General features: G+C 36.3%; 2 protein-coding genes across 4 annotated transcripts in view; one reads left to right on the top strand and one right to left on the bottom strand.

The window, feature by feature from the left end:
* Positions 1-9,760: 9,760 nt before the first annotated feature.
* Positions 9,761-14,469, bottom strand: LOC105386605 (meiosis-specific nuclear structural protein 1). The gene is made up of 10 exons (XM_048623028.1): positions 14,347-14,469; positions 14,092-14,268; positions 13,686-13,916; positions 13,189-13,418; positions 12,678-12,747; positions 12,158-12,252; positions 11,591-11,669; positions 11,129-11,332; positions 10,624-10,808; positions 9,761-10,102 (listed from the first exon to the last, which is right to left on the bottom strand). The coding sequence occupies exons 1-10, from the start codon at positions 14,347-14,349 to the stop codon at positions 9,871-9,873; spliced, it is 1,506 nt and encodes a 501-aa protein (XP_048478985.1). The 5' UTR covers positions 14,350-14,469; the 3' UTR covers positions 9,761-9,870.
* A 285-nt stretch (positions 14,470-14,754) lies between these two features.
* The window catches only part of LOC105386604 (myc box-dependent-interacting protein 1), a 40,232-nt gene continuing 29,826 nt past the window's right edge, over positions 14,755-25,160 (top strand). For 2 of the 3 annotated variants that reach the window (XM_011557208.3, XM_011557209.3), the window contains exon 1: positions 14,755-14,977. In XM_011557208.3, the coding sequence (XP_011555510.3) occupies positions 14,909-14,977 (69 nt within the window). In that variant the 5' untranslated portion in view covers positions 14,755-14,908. The remainder of the gene's footprint in view (positions 14,978-25,160) is intronic. The other variant, XM_011557207.3, reaches the window with a different exon arrangement.

The following is a 25,160-nucleotide window of genomic DNA, read 5'->3' on the forward strand; positions in this document are numbered from 1 at the left end:
CTTAGTAAATAATGTACGGCTCTTGGACAAGCTTTTTCGTAAAACCTGATATGATTTATTCAATGCATGTCAATAAGGAAGTGAATACTTGGACTTTTCATCAAAAAGGTTTGTAACAAGTGGTCTGAAGGAAATAAATTTGTTATTTCGGATGTAACGTGGTTTTTTTTCATCTGAATTCTAAAATATTGAATGCCGACACTACAATTATTTATATCATAATAGATATTATGATGTCGTATTATAGTTATCCCCACTCAGCCTTACAAAATACAAATCTTACAACGAACGTTTTTAAATATATCCATGAAGTCGGTTAAAAACGTTAATTGTATCCTACATCTTCTCAAAAGCCACTTAAACATGTTGTTACAACAAAGTGTAAATAGTAAGGGTGTCCACATCGAGTGTAAAGAATGAATTTGTCAGGGAAGTGATTCAGTGGTGACAGATCGCCGCCCGAGCGCCGGCCTCCAAATCACCCTGTAGGGGGACTATTCTAGTGTCACCAGAGCCCGTTTAGAAAAAAACACCTTTCTTTCAAATCATAACACCACGACGTAGAAATCCTACATGATTTTGTAGGATTTCTAGATTATCATTGTAATAATAAATATCATGATACAAAAATATGAATTGCAATACTACATTATCCCTGAGATATATAGGCTACTTTTTACCTGATTTCGCTGTAGCATCAATAAGAGATAGTTTTGACAGCTTTAAATTAAATTTTGGTTGCGTAGGATATTTCTGTGATTCATATTAACGTAATTAATGACTTCATTTTCCTACGCCAAAAATGTATATATTATTATGTCTAAGTGTAAATAACTAGAATAGCCCCCTACTCAGTCTCACTCTGTTCCACCCGTTGTCCGCTGCTGTCTGCAATATTTATGGCCACCCTGGCTGGAAAAAAAATGTAGGCGACGCGAAAGAGGAAATTTCTAGTCGTTTTATTCACGCAATATATTTTATTTTGAGGAAATGACGCGCTGGCCTTTCTTAGATTAATGATCGGGCATTTGTCTTGTTGGCGCTGAATCGTTTGCTTTTGCACACATCTCTTGTATTTTTTGCGCGAAGTATAATACTGTATGTTCAGGGCGAATCTTGTATTCTCATATTTTTTTCAGTACTACAGTTACATTGCACACCCTGTCGCGTCTAAATTATAACTTGTTTATATTTATATATGTAGGTAAGTACAGGGTCATATTTTATCAGTAAGTACCTACATGATTGGTCACTGTCTTGTAAGTTCACTGAAAACGTTGTACCTACCTATTATGTTGCCACAAAACGTGATTTGTTTGTTATTTATTTATTGAAACTGTAACCATGCGTGCAAAACTTGTTTAAAAAAGTCATAATAAGAGGTTTCATGTTGTTTTTCATATCATTCCGTATGTAAATGCGTTTGCTATTAATTCGCAGTAGGGTGCCCACATTTTTATATTGTTTGATCACGCCAAATCCCTATAAACAAGGAGCGTTGTGTTAATTATTATTCAGATTCTAGTTTACGACTAAGTTTGTAGTAAAATTTCAGGGTTGCCGTAACAATTTGTTGTGACGTTATTGAATTTTATTTCAAAATAACTTGATGTTATAGATCAAGCGTTAAATACCTATGTATTATACTATAAGTACAGGTAACTGTGCAGTCATGGATCAACACTTGAACCGACTGTATTAAATAGGGAGGCTCGGTGACTTTAGCCAAGAGTATTATGAATACAAAATACAATGCTCAGCCAGAGGTAAAGATAAGTGTCTCCACTAACCTGAGAACCACGCACAATCCCGCATAGCAGGCAGCTCCCAGCACAGCATGCGCCACGTGCACACACCGTATGATGGTCTTAGACACAGTTGCAGCACAAGTATAATGCACACACTGTTTAAATAGCTAGCTAGTTTCACAGGATACAAATTATTAAGGAAGAAACGATCTTCAGCAGTTTAGATCAGGGGATCTAGGAGTTCCGCGCGACACGCGCTAAGGTTGACCGCTCGCATGCAAAAACTGGTCGCGGCATCGCAGAATTAGCAGAGATAATGATTTTTTCTCTGTATACCTCCTTTTTTTAACAAGGATTAAAAAAAAAACTTTTGTAACTAGACTTACCGTTTGCCTATGTAATTTTACAGATGAAGGTACTTAAGTAAACCTCTTACTCATCAGTCAACAGATTAAACCGATAATTTAAGAGTAAATGTGTCGCATTCCTCCTGTGCCACGATAACCCTTTCCCTCGACATGCAAGTCACAGTACAATTTCCGACCATAATTTTTAATCCAATTCATTTAAAGTCTGTAAAGTGGAAGCATAAGCGGCTGTGTAACGTTCTCTTAGCACGTTACACGCCGTGGTTACCTGTCAACGTGAAATACAGCGCACACCCCGGCTCCTTTATTAGTTTTTGCCACTCCACCTGCAGGTATTGCGCTGTTTTATTACGTGACGAGGTGAGCAACGAGGCCTTGAAGGCCTTGCAGCGGCCCTGATTGCTGGAACCTTGGAACATGAAACATTTGTTATGCCTACTCGATCTAATTTACAGTTAAACTCTACCATACTTAATAACTATAGCTTTAAAGAGTCTTTGTCTTCCACAATACTACATGAAATATATTACAACGTCGTCCTATCAAATGACTTCCCCAATAATTAATCTTCATAGATGTTCATACAATTTGTCCGTGAAACGGGCACAATGAAACATACATCACGATCTAGCTTCATCTGCGCCTCTAAACATGTCAAAAACAAACTGCTTGTCTGAGAGCTGACCGACCAACTAGTATCCGCTGTACCAGGCCACCATAACTCAACAAGCGGCGACATTTTTACGATCTCTTAATCAAGAAATATACGATTGTAGTGCACGATTAAGACTGTGCGATTTAGCCGCGGGCGTGCTTGCTAATGCAGTTGTTAAAGTGATATATAGCTCTTTGTGCCGCCTGCAAGCCTGGTAACTACCCTTCTTTTTACGTAAATGAACTGCCCGACATTTATTTGACTAAAGAGCCGCTGCTGTATTAACTTCGCTCTGTGGCTTCCAAAGGGTTAAATGGGGGATATTTAACTTTTTACAATTTGTCAGATTTTACAAATTGATTGTTATTCAGCTCAATATTCTATTTTATGTTAAAAATTCCTTCATTTACAGGTTCTAGTTTTTAACGGCTGGGTATGTCTACGCTATAACAAGTAAAAATAAGTACTTACACATAATTGGCAGTGTTTTGTTTGTAAAGTCTTACTGGTTCGTTAATAGGCATCTCCATAGCCCCCGAGGGAGTCACTAAGTATGAGAATATATCTCTCGCCCCACAAGCGTTAATTATGTACCAGGGCGGCATAAAACTGCAGGATGATTTACGTCTAATGTTTTATCGCTATAATCTTGCGAAAGGAAAGTTCTTCTTCCTGAAATATATGTGAAAGTTTCAAGTGAATAACTTCTGGGTCCAAAACGACTACAACTTCTGAATTATGAATACGTACGGTGTAATTATGAAGTTTTTAAATTTCCATTTTTCAGGTTTTATGTGAAAGTGCCAGGGTTTTACTGTGAAACATTCATGTAGGTAGATTTTTATTAAGTAGTCGTTATGGTTCAGCAAGTCTGCAACATAGTAAAATTTATATACTTAGTAATTAGTAGCCAATCAGTTTTAAACTTGTCAATAATATTCCAATTCTTAATTACTGAAATGGAAGCAGACTGATCTACGATGCCTGTTTACCACGGCAGTGTTTACCTCGGTTCCCTCTGCCCACTTATCATCCGTACAGCGAGTTCAAACTAAAAAGCCATAATTTTACGTTTCCCGCGCACTCCTGGCGGAGGCAAATCGTCCAAAATGAGCCATCTTTTCCCCTGGAATGGAACAATTTATACCAACTTCACACATAACTGCAGTAATTCACTGGAAAGAGACACTTTTATGGTTATTTAGGAAAAAATCCGCTTTCGCCCCGCGCGGGGCAATTTGCAACTTGTTTGTGGCGTGAATTGAAGCTGTGGTGCCTTTGAGTGGTTACTGAGAAAATTGAATTTTATCTTCCGTATACCTTCCTACTTAGAACTAAAACTAGAAATATGAACCGGGGAGACAAACGAAAGGAGAAGAACTGAGAAAGGGCAAAGTGGTCGCTAAACAAACAAAATTTTAACACTAGCCGTTTTTAACACTCGATGTAAAAAGAGGGTTATTATTAAAAATGCAAGATAATGTAAGTACCTACTTATGTTTTTAATTTTTCAGTATCATATTTGCGTGAAGATAGTATTGGAGGCTGGGAAGGTAATACATCAAAAGCAGTATTTTATCTTGGTAGACACGTTTTTGACTACTTACTTTACGGACAAAAAAAAGAAAATGTTGTATACAAGTAAATGATTTTATTAACCTTATAAGCTCCTTTTCGATGTGCGACTGACGCTATAATCTAACTTTCCTAATGCAACACTTTTCGCGACGCCGACAGGGCCGCACTCTATAAGATAATAAAATGTAAATCCAAATAGACAGACAGGTCTCCAACACACGTAAAGGATCTTACTACAAATTCCTGTATACATTAGAACACTAACACTTCATCTATGCTGATCATAAACATATCTTACTGTGATAACATTAAGGGTCACAGGCTGTTCCAAAGAAAACTTGGGCGTGGGGTTACCCTAATAACGTCTGTCGGTCGTCAATATTGTGAACACTTCACCTCTGCTTGTATATTTTTTTGTCGTCAAGTCATCCCTCTGAGATGTATCGAGTTTTTATTACGATATGAGAGTATTCCGACGTTTTCCATTACGGTATCGGTTACTATTCCTCGGTGGGCTTTCAATTTTTATTGAAGTTTTTTTTCGCAAGTGCCTGAAAATTTGATCAGGATTGTTGGCACTTTGGAGCTTTCTCAGGTTTTCAAATATTTTTTTTTTATAGCGTCAATTTATTTAATGCTTACCTATCTGATTTCCCTCTGAAACTACATATTTTTTTCTGCAAAAGCTTGGGTAATTTTCAGTTCTAATACATGGTTAGGCAAATCACATAAAACCTAACATTGGCAGTTTATTGTGCAAGGAAATCACCACCAGCTAAGAGTAGAGATTATTGCAATTTCTAGGCAAAGATTAATGTAAGGTATGTAAATCTAAATATTGATTAAAATCATAATTATAGCAATAGCGTGTATTTTGCAACTAAAGTTTAGCAAGTTAGGCAAGCACCGTCGCTATCCGGTGAGAAAATAGATTAACTGCCCTCTAAAGTTTGTCCATCAAGCTTTTAAAAGGATTTGGAAAGTCCCAATCAAACACAACGAAGACAATAGAAAATCAAACACAGCCGCGCCATTTCCCGCCACTCTATCTGTCGGTAAAAATAAAAAGGTTGAAAACAGCACAGAAGCGACACATTTCGAGAGCGCCGACAGACGGCTGCGGAAGGCTTTACTACTTCCGCTGACAAGATGGCCGCGCATTCAACGACACCGGAAACTGCGGCGGCCGCCCCAAACACGATAAAACACCCGCCGCACCACCCTAAACACCCCAACAACACCACACAATTTTCAACTTAAATTCACACTGGACAGAGTTTGTTTTCAGATGATGTTTGCTACACTTTTAAGTTGAATCCGGCGCAGCTTTGAAACGATTGCGAATGCCCTATTCCCGACAAGTGAGATCGGTTATTTCCCCCATTTTGTATGATGTAAAGTTTTCCGCTGTCACTGATAAGCTTTAATGGCAGTCGTTCGCCCTTTCATTGGGGCAAACTCGGGAAGACGTAACGGGAATAAACTTTTGAAGTGTTATGCAGATTGAGACAGATTCCTATCTAGGTCATTGTTCTTTTTTAATGCAACATTCAAGCTCATTTTATTACGTTGGCGAAAATCAGCGGTGTAATATTATTATGATGCACTGCTCACGTAAATATGTAAATCTGAAAGTTACTTATTATGTGTGAACTTTCTTTGGTTTAATAGCTTCAGAATGGATAAACCTTGCTTTGATCTATTGTTTCCTTTCTAGATTTATAAAAAAATATAATGTGAAAGTTATGCTCAAAACCTTGATCGGGGTTTTTAGCTGCAGCCATACGTTTTCATGGTGTGAAATTATTATATTATTCCATAGAAATATTTCTAACTGAAGGTGCTTAAAAGTGTTAAGGACATTTTGTGATTTTTTATGCTACGGAACTGCTACGCCGTAGCTCGTAGCAAATGCTACGAAGCAGCGTAGCATGTATGGTAAAATGAAATTTTGAATTTAATTTGTTATTGATTACTATGTAGGTATTTAGATTTAGAACAATGATTGTTAAAGTCATTATTATTAAAGCATGCCATGACTTCACATGACAAGGTACGCAAGTAAGCGTACTTGCGTACCTAAAGGTTAAACTAATTGTTTCAGTTATGAGTGTTATGACCTAGTCCCACGGTACCATGAATAAGTAGTTTCATTAAATTCTGTCCCAGTATAATCCGCACGGTTAACTAATATAATAACAATAAAATTACAGTAGGCATTTACCAAACATTGGAAGGTAACAGTTAAACCATAATAAAATGGGCTGTGTATTAATATTTGGGTAGATTCTATCAGCGTTCAATGTAAACGAAGTAAGTGGACTGCCAACACAGCAGATTTTATTTCTTTATTGCAGAAAAATGCTAACGCTGATGTTAGGGTGTAGTGTGACCATGATTTAAACATATGATAATGAACTGCTGAGTAATTTAGAGTTCTTTTTCAGATTTCCGTCCGCGTTAAACTTGGGAATTCTAGTGTAAGATAGACTGTGCTATAGCTTATATTTTAACAATCCGTATAACTATAATGTACACGAAAATTTGTCCAAATTAGACCAGCCGTTTGCGCGTGCAGAAGTAACAAACAATAATCACTCACATGACTCACACTATTTATTTAATTTTTTTTTACTTAATAACCTTTACCCGAGCCCCAGCAGTGGGGACGTGATGGGTCGTGATGATGAACATTTAATTAACTTTAGTACCTATAGCGTGATGTTTGCTAAATTGTGTGATATCTCCAACCCGACTGCCAAACGTGTAGATTATGGCTTCAGTCTCGGAGGAGGCCCATATAACTATAACATGTCCACTCGCATTCTCTGCGTTTGTCTTTTTTTTCGTTTCGTGCGCGATGCAGCATGGTCACCCTACAGCGCTCCCGTTTAAATATTCAGGGCGTATTTGAAATTAATTTCGCTGTTTAAATACTTTGTGTGGATACCGCGGGGTGTACTTTATAGCCGTTAATGACTGTTTGAACCGGTGCCGGTGGGTGAATTGGCCATTTTTATAATTGCCTTGGTGTGTTTGGCCCAGGATTATAAGACCAAACGCAGTTATTGACAGAGTAAAGAAAAAGTAGTAGCGTTCAATTAAAAAACTGATGTTTGGTGTTCTTGAGGTCGACACGGGGACAATAAAAAAACAGGGTTGACCCTGTTTTTTTTTTATTGTCCCCGTATTACTATGGGAGCCATATGCCTTTGCCCAAAAACAGTAGCAGTGGGACACATAGTACCTAAGCTCAATATTAACTGATTGAAAATGTAAAAGAGTAACGTGAATGACTCCAACGCTGCACTTTAGGTACCTACGGAAAGGAAATTTTGACCAACAACGTAAATCTAGATTTGCTCCGAAGCATACATAGTTACATAAGTGTCAACACATCGTATCGTATGGGCGTGTTTTGAAACTATACAAGGCCAGAACGCAGAGGTTGGGACTGCTCGCGTATATTTTCAAATTAAAATGGTGCCATGATTTACTTGAAAGTATACAAGGCCATTACGCACTAATCGCGTATATTTTCAAGTAAGTTGGGCCAAAATTATCACTTGAAAATATACTGCAGCAGTTACCACTGCGTACTAATCGTGTATATTTTCAAGTGCCAAGCGGCCATGCGAGCACTTGAAACTATACGTGATTAGTTACCAGGTAGATATTTTGAATTGTTGCTCTCTCTTTCTTTCATGCGAAATAGTAATAAGTCTATTGCTTTCTAAACATTGTATCATCATTCCGCACTTGGCATTGATTTTGTAACGTGTTTTTTGTTTAAATCGTACAGTTAAAAAGTAAATTGATTTAAATTAAACCGTAGAACTTGTGTAAATAGTAAAAATCTCAGAAGAGGGTGTAGAAAAATTCATAAAAGACAATTACGGTGAATTCAAAACTTGATGAAAAATATGTCTGTTATACTTACGAGCAATGAATAAGTCCAACTAGCAAAAAGTCAACACCAAATTACCCCAATTTTTTAAAACATTTAATTTAGAATTTGATCAAAATGTACGTTTATAGTTGGTTACAATAATATTTTGATGCGCTGTTAAATGTAGTTTAATATTGCCGACGGCGTCATTAAGCTAGTCTTTTCCGTTCAGGAGCTATCGTCACTGGAACTTTTTTATTGCTCGTGAGTTTAGTAGGTATTACTCTTATTTCATATAAATAATAAGATATTAGTGTTCTTACTTCCAAGTACGATTGATATAAATATCATTTTATTATTAATCAAATTAGAGCTTGTTCATCTTTATTTATTAACATTCTATAGGTATGACAGGCAGAACAAGTAAATTGTAGTTATGTCCTACATGTACCGAAATAGTTAAGTAAATCAGAATCAGCATGTAGGTATAAATTATATGCGACAAGTACGCCAATCAAGCAATGTGCGTAATAGCAATGTATATTTTCAAGAACGATTCCGTAAATCCCAACTTGAAAGTATACGCGATTAGTACGCACAAATCGTGTATATTTTCAAGTAAAATATTAATTTTTTTCACTTGAAACTATACAGTGCTAGTACACTATGGGTGCGTTCTGGCCTTGTATAGTTTCAAAACACGCATCGTATGGATTACTATACATATAAAAACCTACTTACAGTTCTCCCATATAATGCGCATGCAAATCTTCGAAAACTGTCGTATTCCCGGAAACACCCGAATCATTGAATCGTAAGAGACTTAAACAATGCACTTGGATTTTGCATCTTGTTTGAAAGAAATAGGAGTCAATATCATGTGTCACATAATCGAAAACAATTCGGGCTGTCGGCGGCTGTCACCAATCAGTCAAAGGTCCTTGTTCTCTTGTCAGTCAGTTCTTTGGAATTATATGTATAGAGCTGTTATTACACTTCGTTCTTGGTTTTGTTTTCAAATGTGAATTTAATTTCAACTTTAATAAAATTATTGTTGATGACGCCTTATTATGAAACAAATTAAAGAATAAAGTATATGTCACATCGATAGACTTCACTTTGTAAATAAAGCCACACCCAAAATACCAAGTTTGTAATTGTAATATTAATGTGAAATAATCAATGCTGTAAATAATTTTGAACTGAGAATTCATATTATGACAATATTATGAATTATCGAATAAAATTTCGTTACTGATAAATCAATATCTCTTTTAGCACCAAATACATAATTCTACTAAAATTGTATGAAGAAAATGCACTTAACCACTCTAAATACATATAGTTCTAACGCTCGGTAATACGACCGTTGCCGAACAATGACGAAGATTTATATGCGCATTATCTATTTTGGGGAACTGTACCTACCTAATCATTAAAATATTTTCAAGAAAATAATATTCTTATTTATTCTGGCCTAGCCCATTGTTTTCTACTTTTAAAAGAAAACTGCATAACAAAATAATAATCAATGTAAGTATTTAATTAATGTAAAATCAGTCAGTAAAGTTTTTCTATCACAATTTAACATCAGTCTTAATTTTGTCAATAAACATTTAAAACGAAAAAATCTCAATAGTCTCTAATTCTTCTACACTGGACGTTGCATTTGGGAAAGCGCTTATCTTTGGACCTTGTATCTAGGGAGCCAAGGTCCAATTTAGCGAGGTGTTCGTGTTTGCTCGCTCCCTCCTTGACTGCCGGTATATCTTCCTTCTTTATCACTCCTGCTTGTAAATACCCCAGGAGATGCGGCACATGTTCAGAGACCAACTTCTCTCGTTCTTTTCTTACTTCATTGTCCCTTAACGAAAAAAAAATTAGGTAAGTACCTATACTCTGTCCATTATATTATTTATTGGTTTTTAGACAGTTCAAATCCTATACATTTTTGGCGACTGCAAAGGAAAACCAACTTTACTTACCATACATAAGGAAACGTCAAAAATACAATAAAATAGTGGAAGCTCTATAAGTAGGTATATATTTTTTGTCTAATAGGTACTACTCCTCCTGCCCTCTGGACTGACGACCTTAGGCGGGTAGCCGATAGTGGTTGGATGAGGAAGGCCGAGGAACGAGTGTTGTGGCGCTCCTTGGGAGAGGCCTATGTCCAGCAGTGGATGACTATTGGCTGATGATGATGATGAGGTACTTCTGGTGCAAGGAAGAAACAAATTTGTCAGGCAGTAGAATTTTTTGGCAATTGAATAAGGATCATCATTGAAACATGCCCATTTTATGAACGAAGAACAAGATTTTTTAGCGCAGTACCCATAAAGTGAAAAATATATCAACCATAAAGTGATAAATAAAGCACCTTACCAAGAATTATTAAACTCCGCCACGTATTTAGACCTCGCATTATCATCTTGCTTATTCTTCTTCTTCTCCATCTCGCGTTGTTCGATTTGTTCCTTTAAATCAATGGCGTACAGTCGCATTTTCTCCTTTCTCTCGAGTTCTCTCTGGCGCTCCTTTTCGTTGTCTGAATTCTGACGGGCCTCGATCTGGATACAATAAATCATGTTAAAAATATTCATCATTATCAGCCCGTAATCGTCCGATGCTGGACGGAGTTAGGACCTCCCTCTCTGTAGCCGTCCACATCTAGCCACGAGGTAGTAAGTATCTATTTGTAGTCTCCATTCGAAAAGTCGGCTTCTTCAATGGTCATCGTTGCTTCGGGAGATATGATAAGACAAAAATCAAAAGCATTTATTTAATTAAATGGTTTCATTTCATCGGAGTTACATAGCTTCATAGCCACATTATGCTATAGCACTAAGTTTCGGTTGTAAGTTATCTAGGAAACAACAGTAAAACTTACAGCCTTCCTGTAATTCTCATCTCTGATCCTCTGTTCCGTTTCCTCTATCCTCCTGTTCTCCATCTGCAGAGAGAGAGCCGTCTTCATCTCTCTTTTAGTTCGTTCTTCTTTCTCTCTCTCAGCTTTCTGATCGTTTATTGTCTTCTCGAGGTACTCTTGCTCTTGAAGTTGTTTTATTATGTCTTCACGTTTCTTGCGCTCATCCTGAATAGTAGAAGAAAATATATTATTATTTAGTTATGCTGACTGAACTTTTAAAAACTTATGTCTGAACCTTTACAAAGGTTACCAGTTGTAACTTACAACTGTGCATTAATACATTGAATCGCATTGGACACAGTAAAAATTAAAACTATCCTTTCTCTGGAAAAGCAACCTTCAACACTTTTCGTATTTCTACTATTTTTCCTCTAGTCAAAGGGTATATTTAACAGTATACTATAAGTACCAAATTTATATTACCTCTTCAGCTTGTGTTTTGGCAGCCATTCTATAATTATTATCTTCTTTTACTTTGAATCTGCGTTCTTTGTCCGCTAAGCTGTAAAACAGAAAATGGATTATAAGCATATTATTATTATGCAATAGACGACCAATGACACAAAATTAAAAACACAAAATCAATCAAATACCTAAGTATACAGCTTAATTGCCAAGTCGATGTACACCGTTAAATTAGTCATAGAGGAAGGTATTTTAGTCGATTAAACCCTATAATACCTTATCCTGGTCTTAACTATTTCTTAAATATTCAGGGTGGAAAGATAAGACGGGCCGTGGAAGGAGACCAAACTTTCTGTTATCAAATTTTCATTTTATCTTAAATCTTGTTTCTTTTTAAAAGTAAAGATTTAAGCAAAATAATTTCATCTATAGCCCATTTTATCTTCCCAACCTGTATATCTTTTGCTTATAACTAGGCCTAACACCCTTCCTTCATCGGAAGGAGACCCGTGCCCCAGCAGTGGGGACGTGATGGGTCGTGATGATGATGAATCAGTGAACCTGTATATCTAACATCACACTCACTCAGTAGTCTTCCTGTCCCCGAGTTGCTTCGCCTGCTCTTCTATCCTGCGCTCCTCGGCCGCGACCGCCGCCCGTTGCCGCTCCCGCCACGCCGCCTGTGAACAATACATGAACATAGATTATATAAATATATAATATTATCTATAAATATATACTATAATACATCTCACACACGGCCTTCCGACCCAAAGCTAGACAAAGCCTGTAATATGGGTATCGGACAGCTGATATATCTCCACAAATACAAAGATAGATATTAGATACGTATTAAATATAAATATCAACACCCAAGTCCCGAGTACAAATATCTGTCTTTAAACAAATATCTACCCCAGCCGAGAATCGAACCCGGAACCTTCGGCTCAGCAGTCAGGGTCACTAACCACTACACCAGTCGGCCGTCGTAGATTGGTTCCTAATTCCGTCGCATTAGAACCATAAAGTACTCAAAACCTTAATATACAGTCCACTATTGAAACTTATTTATGTGGTTTTAATTTCAATGACAATACGCCCCAACCTGCGCCAGCTTGAATGTCTCCATCTCGCGTTTCAGCTTCTCAGTGGATTCCCGCTTCTTTTGCAGCTCTCTGTAATGTAAAGATAAAGCTGTTATAAAACCTGCAGGTTGACTGGCAGAAAATTCGTGTACCATTAAGTTCACCTGATTGTAAGTACATCGTTATTTCTGTAAATTGTTCAATAAAAGTAAAAATTAGACAGAGCTTGTCATTTCTTGAGTTATTTATCCAACTCATGACAAAGTTTCAGAAGGATAATCCTAGCCTAAGGCTGACTACCCTTCATGACCAAGCAAATTTTTTAGTTACTACTTCATAAATTTATAATGTTACAAGGTTGATCGAATATAGCCTAACAGTGTATATTTCCTATCCTAACAGTGGTCACTTCTAAATCTAAATGACTCGCTGTTACTATAATAGTGGCTACCAACTAATAAATCGTTGTTAGTGATCCGATAATATTAAAATAAAATAAATAAAATAGCTTATTATACATATAATATCTACCTCGCATCCTCATCATGAATGGTCTGTATGACATCATCAAGCATCTTTTTCTCAATCAATGTCTCTTCATATTGACATTGCTTCTGTTTTTGTCTGTTAACGAGTTGTTGTTGCAACTCCTTGCAATATGCCGCTTTGCTGGCCATCAGGTCTTTCTCCTGTTGATGAGCCTCCTTGTCATTGTCAAATAGAGCATTTGTAAGTAGTTGGTTTGCGCGCATTTCTTCAGCCTGAAAAATATGCATACCACTGGGATTAGAACCAATAAATACACTTACATTAGAAACCAGTTTGTATGTTTATGTGTGGATGTTTCATAATCTTTCATGGGAAATTGAGCTGATTTTTTTTTTGATGAATAATTAGGTATGTAGGAGGATACCCTGGATTAACAAATAGACTATTTTAATCCAGGAATTCTATGCCATTTAATGTCATGTTCACAATATAAAAATAATATCACATATAACTAATTGGTGCCTATGTAAATAATATACCTTATCCTGCAGTTTTCTGTACTGATTGTGTAGAATCTGCTGTTTCTGATCTCGGCAGAGGTACCCTCGCTGGAGCTGTCCGATGAGCTCTCGGAGCTCCGGGTCTTTTTCACGCAAATAGTGTCTTCGGAGTAACTCACTGACCTCCTGCCGGTGGACTTTATCCACTTCTATGCCTAATGCTATTTCCTTTTTAGCTTTTTCATTTACAAGGGCAGCGTGATCTGTTTGCTGAAAATAAAATAATAAGTTGTACATATAATACATGTTACACAGTTGCAAATTATCGAAAAGATTTGGTAATCTTTCGTAAATGGTTCTAAGAAAGACAAACCCAAGAGTACTCAAGAAAACAAACATACAATGTAGCATATTATTATTAAAAACATGATTGAAGGTATCCTACCTCCTGAAAAGCTTTTTCCATGGCTGCTTCTTTGTGAATGAGGGCGAGACATCTGCTCATGCCGCTTCGTTCCATGCGGTTGTTGATCCATTGCAGGTCCTGGGCTCTTTGGTACGCGCTGAGCTCCTTGCTTCTATTTTTCACATCATCATTCTGTTGTAACTCCGACTTATTTTCCTGAAAAGAGATAATTACAGAAGGCGAATATTAATGAAGTAATACATAACCTGATTTAATAGCAATGAATATACATACCATTGTTTTAGGGTAATAGCCTAAATTATTCAATATAATATAAAAACGATGAAACTGTTTCAGTGATGAAGAATTTGAAGAAACAAAATAAACTTTCAAAAACAAAACAACAAAATCAGAACCATAGACTATTCTCCTCTTTTTACCCACAGACCAACCATTGTTATTATTTTTAAGAATGGCAACATTTAAAATATTACCAACGTAAGAAAAATAAATAGTAATCGATTGTATTCGTTGTCTATGAATCGATTCAAGACGAATCTCAGAATACGGACTTCTTTGCGCCATCTATTATCGAGTAGATGAACCGCTGGTGGTGATCAAGCCGCGGCATCTATTGTAATTTATTTGAACTAATTCATTTTAATGCAGCAGTAGCGCCACCTGGGTAACATGAAGCAAGTTAATTTCGTAATTTTGATTCAGTCCGCCAGGGGAGACTCTTTTTGAAAGACGCATTTGACGTGTGACAGCGCCTAGCGCACAGCTGCAACCAAATCTGGCTCGCAGTTCACGGTGTTTCGGTAATTTGTCGGTCGGTAATGAAAAAGTGATTGAAATGGCTGAAAGTAAAGGTGCACTAATTGCTAAGTCTATGCAAAAACATGCAGGAAGGGCGAAGGAAAAGGTATGTAATGTTTTTGATAAGTAAATAATGCTAGCTACCTACTTTAGTTTCCAAAAGGCAATGGTGTTTTCATGAGAATGCTATGGAGATGTGGCGTGAAAGTACATCTCAACAGGTTTCGTAGGACACCTGTTTGGTGCTGGTGCTTGGTTGAGGTTCTTATTCTAAACCGGTACTCGCATGGTTCCAGATGTTCACCTGTTGATTAGTAGTGGTTGACCAGCTTTACCGCTTTTATGAGGATCTACCAACAAGCAAAGTGTTTGTTTATGTTAATTAATTTTCATCTGAATCAAAGTTCAACCTCAAGTTCAAGCACTTATTAGCCCCATAAATGTTATCACTTCCAGGGTAATACAGGTCCTATTTTTAGTCACAAGCGGATGAGATGAAATTGAGATTGAACAATGTTGGGATGTGTTCCTTGAATAGATTTTTGCACAGCTATGCTCATTTTAACATTGTGGAATGATTGTTTTACTAATTCATAGTTTTTCATTAAACTTAGAATGGTCTCTAAATACAAGATAGCTAATTTAAAAATAACACAAGTGACTGTGACTGTGGCGGAGCTTGGCTGTAGATAAAACAGTATGAATGTCCTACTTTCGCAAAATATTCACAGTTTGCTACTTTTATATCATTTATTTAAGCAAACATTATGACATGCTATTTTCTTTTGGATGTTATTTATCACATATTTTTGTGTAAGTACTATGAATTAAAATTATGTTTTTTTATTAAATTGGCCTAGATCACAAGATTCAACATTGTCTACAAAGCCATGATTAGAATGTACCATCAGTGTGTTTAATGTGTTTCTATTGTTCATCATCTCTATCAATAACTTGTAAGTTGTAGAGAAATGATTGAAGTTTACGCTCCACATCACTTTTTAAAGTTCTGCTTCCCCGTAGATATTCTGGGGGATAACAAATAGCCCATAACACTGATGTACAATGTTTTTAATTAAATATAAATACATAATTTAAAAAAAAACATATCAGTCAGGTAGTTTCAGAGCCTAAATACAGTTAGAGTACCAGCAAAAAAATCTTATTTTTTTGCTGTACCTAATCTGTTTTGCTATGATCCTACCTAATATTATTAGTAAACTAAAAAAAGATTATATTTATTTTGTATTGTTACTGATGGCATGTACAAAAAGCTGATGGTATTTTTTTGTATTTAGTCAACCAATAAAAAGGCTACAGTTTTTTCTAGAGCTACAACAACTTGCTGCACCGTCCATATTGTCCAGCTGCAGTTTTGTACATCTGAAAAGACACTTATTAATATTCAGCAAATGTTGAAAATAAATACAAGACCTACCCTACTAACTAACTACCTACTCAAATAACCAAAACCCAAAAAGTTAACACAAATTAGAGGCAGTCAATCACTGAAGCTTCATCGTCAATGTGATGACAACAGGTACTTACCTACCTGCGGTATTATCCTACTGTGGGTTCGTTGACCTACATGTTATTTCGTAAGCCGTAGCCCGGCCACTGGCATTTATTAATTTTTCATTGGACTGAATGTCCGAACACCGCACCGGGACCTGCCGACCTCTCGCCCGCCAACTGGCTCTGCTAAAACAATTTCATTCATTTTTTAGCGTTTAGTGCAGACACGCAAAGCGTTTTCTTTTGCACCTTTGTCGTGTACAGTCAGCAGAACAGATAAGGTACCTAACTAATAAACTTAACCATTCACTACAGTTTCATACATACTTATTCTAATCTACTGATTAGAATAAGTATGTATGAAATAATAATATAATAATAATATAATTTTTATGGTACACGATTTTAGTTGATAATTGTTTTCTGAACTAGAATATAACTTTAACAGTTTTTCAGAGGACAAACTAATTAATAGAAAGCTTGGACTACCCAATGGCATTAAAAACTATGTTATGATTTCAAAGATAACGTCGGTTTATTTCCAACCGATTGAGCATCCGACAGGAAAATAGCTGTAATTCGTAATAAACGCATTACAACATACACACGTACACTGACGGTATTCTGTTGCCAATTGCGGACTTTAAAACCTAAAAATTATACTGCACTGCAGCATTATTTGGTATAAGTATATAAAAGTTAATTTACCTAACTTAATTCACACATAGAATAACTTAAGAGTACCTATGTTCAATACCGTCATTAAAATGTAAAAAGTACAATTTCTTCTCTACGACTACGGGTATTTAATTTATGATGGCGTTTTCAACTTTGACCTCGGTAATCGCTCTAGACTTTCCACCTTCTCTACCTTTATATACTATACCTACATACCTTCCTACAACTATAATGATTATAATTAATCATTTATAACTCGCAGATTTCTTTATGAGATGAGCAAAGAGAGATCACGTCGTGCTCTTCCACCTTACAAAGTGATCTAATTTCGCATTATCGCTTCTTGACATTGCATGGTGTCTAATAACTAATAATAGTAATAGTAGGTACTAAGTACCTACATACAATAATAATATTAGTCAGGTACCTGTTAAGTTTACGAAAACTTCATAGGTTATTTCAAAATTACTGTTTACATTTATGCCTTCAAAACTATATAACGCGAGCAGCGGAAACGTTTGTCGCTGTTTAAAAATAGAATGTTTTACTTTTCATCATTTACGTTCATGCATTGCTTTGCATGCCGTAAGCCTGACGTATCCCAATCCCAACGAAGGTGATTAAAGCCCTTTGGTATCCCTTACAGATGTCCTTTACTCCATTAGAATTAGGACCAATTTCCAATGGCTGCAATGTCTTTGATATAACATTGATTGTTCATGTTGTGAACAGTTGCTATAACTGTCGTCTCGTCATGGGAAAGCATATGAATGGCCTGCAACGCCCACTAATCTATTTTTATACATAACATGTTTTTTTCTGTTTGAAGAGTTGTCATCTACTCATCAGTAATTGTTTAAATTTTCACGCCTCTGAATTCACAAATAGATCAAGAGTATTAATTCATAATTTTTATACATTTCTAAAAAATATAGTAGAACAATTTTACTTTTATCATCCTCGTCTCATTGTCACAATTACCATAACAATTCAAAATTGGCCGCATCCAATTCATCTTCACATTCCCATCAACTCGAAAGTATCAATCGCTGTGAGGTTCTAGTTTGAATACAATCTGACGTGTGGAAAGTGGGAGCCAAATTAAAATATCTTGTTACAAGCGTTTTGTGATGCAAATCCACGCCTGCCCGTTCACGTATGGTCATTTTTAGCTTTGTCAAGATGAAACTTTCTTCGACCCCGTTGCGCCCGTGCTGTGTGGACTGCCAATAGTATCTAAACAAACAGATACTTCACCGTATGGTAATTTTACTATGTTTAATTTTCAACAGTGTGCTAACAACAGGACGGTTCTTTCTATTCCGTCGGTATTGTGTTTCGGATAGGACTTTGTGTGGCCTACTGGAAATGTTCCATTGCCTGCTATGCCACTTCTATTACATAGGCTGAGATTTTCTCTTTACTGTTGTTCTGACAGTTTTAATATTATAATCATAGCAGCCAATGCAGAGTAATGTATGATCAGGTACAGTAATTATTGCAGGTTTTATTTAAACAATCCAATTCAATTTACCAATAATTTGCGACAGTATTAATTGTTTTCTAACCAGGTGCTCAAATGCAAAACACTGATGATTCGGTACTTAGCTCTTTGGCCCAGTTTTATGATTCCCATTCACAAATATAACGACTCTCGAGGTCAATTATCTTACTACGGCTTCATTCATAGCTACAATCTTCACTTATTCTGATGTCACCGTTCGCACGATAAGTTTCTTCGATTCATTGATCATTTAAGGCTTTCTTGGCTAAAGAATTGTACATTTGATTGGTTTTAATTTCAATCCGTAGGTACTTATTTTTTTTTCATATCATAGTCTACATAAAAAGTGTGTGTAACATTCAGGCCAACATTAGGCCTCTCTCTCTCAACGAGCTGCACCCCCCTCGGCCTTCCTCTTCAACTAGCCGCTACATTTTCAATTTGCTCTCTATTTTTTTACATTCCCCACGAAATTACTTGAATGCTATGAATAATATTAATCAGCAAATGCCCGAATATGCCTAAAAGGTCTTCGACCGATGACATCACATGACCAATTTCGCGGAGTCCACTGTTTTACATATCGCTCTTGCTAAACAGCGGCGCCGTCCTTGCAGCCACCCACATGAACTTGAATCTACTGACTTACCTGTTCATCTGATACAAGCTAAAACTGATCTTAACACACCGTGTTAGATAATATATCAGATTAAAAGAGTAGCCTTATTGGACCATACCTTTGGTAACCACGCACCGCCCACTTGTAGAATCAGCAATAACACTTTCATTCTATCAGGTTGCCTAATGACTCCTACTCGGAATGAATAAAGCTGCTTTCGGCAGTTCGTAATTGCGTAAAAATATAATTTTATGCCATATTTAACCTTTATGGATGGGTTCGTAACTGAAATAGAATCTCGCTTTGCAATTATAACAGACGGGTGGTTGCCTGCACGCCGCTAGTGAAAGTAGAGATGCTTTTTGATTAAATATACTTACCTACTATCTATAGACTACTCATATCTTTATGCGTACTGTTTATTAAGAATTGTAGCGGTATCCAATGGAGAAAAGATTTGACTACACAAAGTATACTACTATTCTCTAGTTATCTTAAACGCAGCATTAGTATCTTATCATTAGCAAATACAAGGTTATCTTTTCGAATCTAGTGTTTGAAATATTTGAATCATCCTGCGCAAGGCATGTGACGGCAAGGCGTTTAGTGAATTGGGAGAAATACTCAAATTTGTACACGTGAACACCTTCAAAGACCTATGGTAGGTACCTCAAAATACAAAATGAAATTGAAAATGGTCGTGAAAGCGGTGCAAGTATAAATTGAACGTGTACCTAATGGAATTTTATTTCGCTTAAAGCCGATATTTCCATCAACATGTCTCAATGTCACCGACACAAGAAATGGCTACAAAAACTCTATAGTAAATTAATAGGTCGTCGAGGAGATAGAAATAGTTTTAGAAACGTCTTGCGCGCTCTTCCTATGCCTCGTGCCAATTGGTTCACTTTCATTCCGATGGTCACTGTGTGATTAAAAATATATTAAAAAGAAAAGATCACGGCTTGTCCCCGTTTCGTATATTACTTTTTCTTTCAGTTGTGTCCGAGTTGACACAGTTCAAGACTACCTGCGTGCGCCCGCGCATGCATCTTCCGACAAATTCTTGAGCCGCATACTTTTATCGAATTAACATTTATAACCGGTTTCCATGCCTAATGCACTATCGGAGAGTATTCAAATTAACAAAAACACGAAAAAAATAGGATTCTTGAAATGATTATTAAAATTATATAAACACTATTCTTGGTTACTTTCAAATATTGTTTTTTCTTAGAGCTCCCTTTAAGACCTTTCACTTTCAATTCCCTACTTTTATCCCCCACCCAAAATCCTAGCATCCTCTACAGATAACCCTTTGTAATCCCTCCACCAGCGGGCAGCTTGGGTCCCCCGGGCCCCCGGTCCCCGGCACACGTCAGCACCGCCACATTCCACTCGGCCTCCGCCGCGAACTTTCTTCTCTTGTACTTTCTCTCGAGGGACCGAGCCTTTACTTACATATTAACTGGTAAATGTGTGAGCCGCGCTTCCCACGGATAACGTTTCATTTTGGTATTTGTCATTTGTCACGTTTATTGTAAATGTACCTATTAATTTCATCGTCGATTATGTTTTAGTTCTCACTGAGCAATGGTTGATAGTTTATGATATTGTCATCATAATTTATATTTGAGTAATGAAATCAGTCAAATCAGCAGTAGCAGCACAGTATGGTGTTCTTTTTTTATTTTTATTGATATGAACACCGTATTGTTCCGGCGGCAGGAAAAGTCTCTACATCCGAGATAGAAAACAATGATATATTATTTGCCTCGTGTTAGCCAATTACTGGCAGCGTAGCTAGTTGTTATTATTAAATGAACAACCTGTCATTAACGATTTCTGTTTTTCCTTGCAGGTATGTGGAGGCTTAGGTGTTGAAATGTTTAGCACCGAGAAAACAGGTTAGAAACACTATGCCGTACTGGGTCACACTGTAAATGATCTATTATAGATACGACCAGCTCCTACTCTTCTAGAAAGGTCTTGTGGATCGATAAAATTGAAAGGCATGTCTGGGTTTTCTACATAAACTGGATTTTTAGCGCTGTTTTTTCTCCTATGTCGCCTATTTTTTAGCTGGATTGCCATCTATGCCGTGAAAACTTGCTAAAAGTGAGTGCCTACAGTAGGAGACTTAGTATCAATTTTTGTTTGTTGTCTTATGTGTCGACGTAAGCACATAATTTTTCCTTGTCGTTCGCTATCTGATAAGATTCACCTGACATCTCAGTGATGGCTTGTGAAGTGCCTCTGGTTCTTCAAGGCTAAACTGCATGTACTCTTGGATAATTATACAATTTTTCTTGGGGTAAAGTCAAAGTCAAGAATTATTACAATAAATCGAGACATGTTTTTAAAAGTAATTCTATTCTCACTTAAGAATTTGCCGTTAATATTTCGTATATTTCCATATTACCTATGTAATTTCTTCTGATGTATATTTTCATAGTACTCATTTAATTTCTTATGTAATTTCTTTAAAATATGTAACAGACAATGTTATTTATATTATGATCATTGTTTGATCTCATCGTTCTCTTTTGTGATTGTAAATTTCAAGGTTCATGCAAATATCATACGAGTATAGTATATGAATACATATTTATGTGACATGTACATTACATATGAATCATAAGTAGCTACCGCCTTTTCATATAAAACTTTTTGCCTTTTTAAGGGTTTTCGGAGTTCTTAGGTTAACAAATAAATTGTAATATTGATCTCATAATATTTTATATTCAACTCCCGATCTCTTTCACATTGAAATCCTACTCTTCGACCGCATTTCGTAACTCTATAAAATGATTAGCACGGTCTGGCTAACATGTTTTTAGACACATCTCCTTTTTCGTCATGTTGTTGGACGTGACCACTCCATTAGTCACTTTCCTACTGGTTTCCCTGCAAAATTGACGTTCACGATTTCAAATGTTAAATGTTAATATTGAATCGGCTCCTGGCTTCTATTGGTTAGATTATGCTTGATATTTCATTTTATTATTGTCTTTGTATTTGCTTGCATTGCACAGATGTTTGACGGTCAAGTCACTTACATTTCAATAAAATAATATATTTTATGTAGTAATAACAATTTTACTCTGAATATCTAACGTTACACTGAATAATACTTAAGTACTTTCACTAACTTTTAATTATATTTTAAAACCCGATAATGACTGTTAGTTTTATAACATCGTGTGGTTCGTTCTTCAAACCGCAAGAAGCCTTGAACTTGAACAAAAAAATCATTATTAATAATAATAAGGTAAAACAACATCTGCCAATACCCATTTTAGCAAGAGGACAATCTAACCGGCATATTTGTACATTATCGTGTGGGTATAGGGACATTCACCTGAGCCCTGACTCAAGTAAGCCAGCTTTGGACCCTTTCCAAAAACAGTAATAAGAAGATTTAAAGACGTCAAGCTGTTTTTTTTATCTTCATAATTTGAACTAGTTGCTTAGCTTTTGATCTGTTCAACAGATGCATGAGTAATGTTATGAATGAATACTTCAAAGCTGAATTATGACGAATCTCACTGCAGCTCTGCAGCTTTCATAATTTATAGATAGCACTTGGTATTAACTTCACGCCTTCTGGTATTTATCGGAATATAGTTCATTGCATGCAGCTATGAATACTGTGACTTTATTATTTCTTTGCGTAGGAAAGAATGTTGTTACAAGATGTTGAATTGGTAATCAATAAAATCAATATGAGTCCAATACAGCTTCGTACGCAACATAGATTTGTCAATAGCAACTGTTATCGGTTATCCTCTGTTAGCATAGATTAATGTATTATGTACACATTATATTTATTTTCATTGTATACTTGTTATAAGGCCGCCCAAATAAGGTTCAATTCATAGCATATAATGTTTGGTCCACATCATACCTATATGGATGTGTTTCACGTTACGCAACTGGTCAGTGTTAGAGAATGTTCTAATTTACATAAGGCTCTATCGTCCTTTTAAAGAACAACGTCGTCGTTATGTTATAGGCCTACGAATAGAGAACACCAGAAAGTTTTTTTCATTGAAAATATAAACCCACATTTTACGTTTCCCCTCTGAATATGAATGTCTTCGGCCAGTCCGGTGAATTGATCGTCTCCCAATATAAACAAAGCAGAACTCTGCATATCTTAATTGATACAAAATTCAAGATCAAGTGGCTTGAATATTTCATCAATCCAATCTTAATGGTTTCTTTGATGGCGAAGTATTTATAAATACACCCGCATTTCAAGGGTCTTAGACTACCGACCTTGTTCCTTATTGTGTCCTTTTGTCTGCGACATTTATGTCCGCTGCTGCCATCCGTCATCCGGAAGAGGCGTCGTGACGTATCGAGCACAGCGTGGAAAATTGCGTAAGGACCGGCGCAGACGACTAACAATACATCCGTCCCTTTGCCGTATGTGCGGTGCGTTGCGTTGAATATCTTGTCTTATTTCGTTGGTGGTTAGAATGAGTGTTGCAGAGTGTGGTGGTGGAGTGAAGTTAGTTGGATGGTGTTGGGATGTGGACTCGCGCCAGGCCGGGCGGTGACTATTCCCGTCTGGTCCGCGGGACGCCTCGGCCGATGCTCCGGCGCAGCTTTTTGGCGCGTCTCATTAAATTTTAGCGCCGTTTTACTGTCATCGGATACCATGCCGTACAGACACTGTTTACATAGTTACAATGAAATAGTTTAGATTAAGAATGAGCCCAAACATTCTTAAACGGTATTTCATGTTGTATTATGCACGAATAGCTCTTCAACGTCCTACGATTATTAAGTGCTATATTGTCGATATAGTCAACACTAATTTGACTCCGTACCAATTCAAGTCCATCTATCTATGTCTTTGATTGAATTGATTTCTATCTCTATTAGTGTCGCATTAATATTTAATTATGTATGTATATTAGGTGATGACCTTATTAGATTTGGCAAAGGCTTTCAAAAATGGCTACTACCTATATACAGATGACAACTAAAATCAATGTGGATGAAGTTAAATTATGTCATTCGTTAAATTTTTAATAGTTACAAGTCGTAAGCATTTCAATTCCAAATTGTGTATTTCTTTTCTAAAAAGGTCAGGAGAATTTTTGCTATCACTACTTTACAAGTTAAATTCGAACATATTTTTTGTGCTTCCTAAAATACTAAGAACCGAATTCATTATCCTTGTCACAATCGCTTGTTTACAGTCAAAGACCTTATAAAATATTTAAAAAAGAAAGCACACTAAACCTGTCTTATAGCTAAAGTCAACAACTAGCTAGTCTAGTCGAACGAGTTTCAAACATTATTCGTTTTATTTTCCAATACATTCTACTCCGTTGGCCTAATAGAATTTTGTACAGTCTGTCACAAGACTCACAAGCTTCCAATAAACTTGATATTTCTTGCTTTTTTTTGGATTACCATGTCGAATACGATGTGGAAGTATATTGTTTTACAATATTTGCATCATTTCGCGTCTACTTATTACTTGCCCTAATCAATGCACAGTGTACTTATGTATATTTTTTGCAAACATACTGTATTTTAATTAAACATTTAGCCAGATTACATCAGCATTTCTACATCAGCATAACCTTTTCCTTCGAATACTATTCCAACTATTTATGATTCGAATGCCGCCTTCTCCATGTTATAAGTATTGCAAAATAAAAATAAACTAAATTTTATGTTGCCATACTCCGTCTTGGTTCTATAATGTTGTGCTTTCTATACAGTTTTAAATTGGAAGATTTTAATCGTTTGTAAATATACTTACAACATGAAATAAAGTTAACTTACTCCTAAATCTTTATGCTCACATGGTTCTGGCCGTAAAACATATGTAAGTATTGCCAGGTCAGTTTTTGTTTTCCTTTTCTGGTGCTTGTGAATAGTTCATCGAATACTGTGTCTATTATGTTATGTCACAGATCGCCTCTTTGAATACAATCTGGATTAGCGGAG

Source organism: Plutella xylostella, chromosome 9 (genome assembly GCF_932276165.1).
Source record: "Plutella xylostella chromosome 9, ilPluXylo3.1, whole genome shotgun sequence".
Taxonomy (NCBI): Eukaryota; Metazoa; Arthropoda; class Insecta; order Lepidoptera; family Plutellidae; genus Plutella; species Plutella xylostella.

Bases quoted from the DNA above. Each gene is read 5' to 3' on its own strand.
- LOC105386605 (XM_048623028.1), bottom strand. The intron at 13,917-14,091 runs GTAGGATACCTT...TTTTATTTTCAG, and splicing joins TGGAAAAAGCTTTTCAGGAG to CAAACAGATCACGCTGCCCT. The intron at 13,419-13,685 runs GTATATTATTTA...CATATTTTTCAG, and splicing joins ACAGAAAACTGCAGGATAAG to GCTGAAGAAATGCGCGCAAA.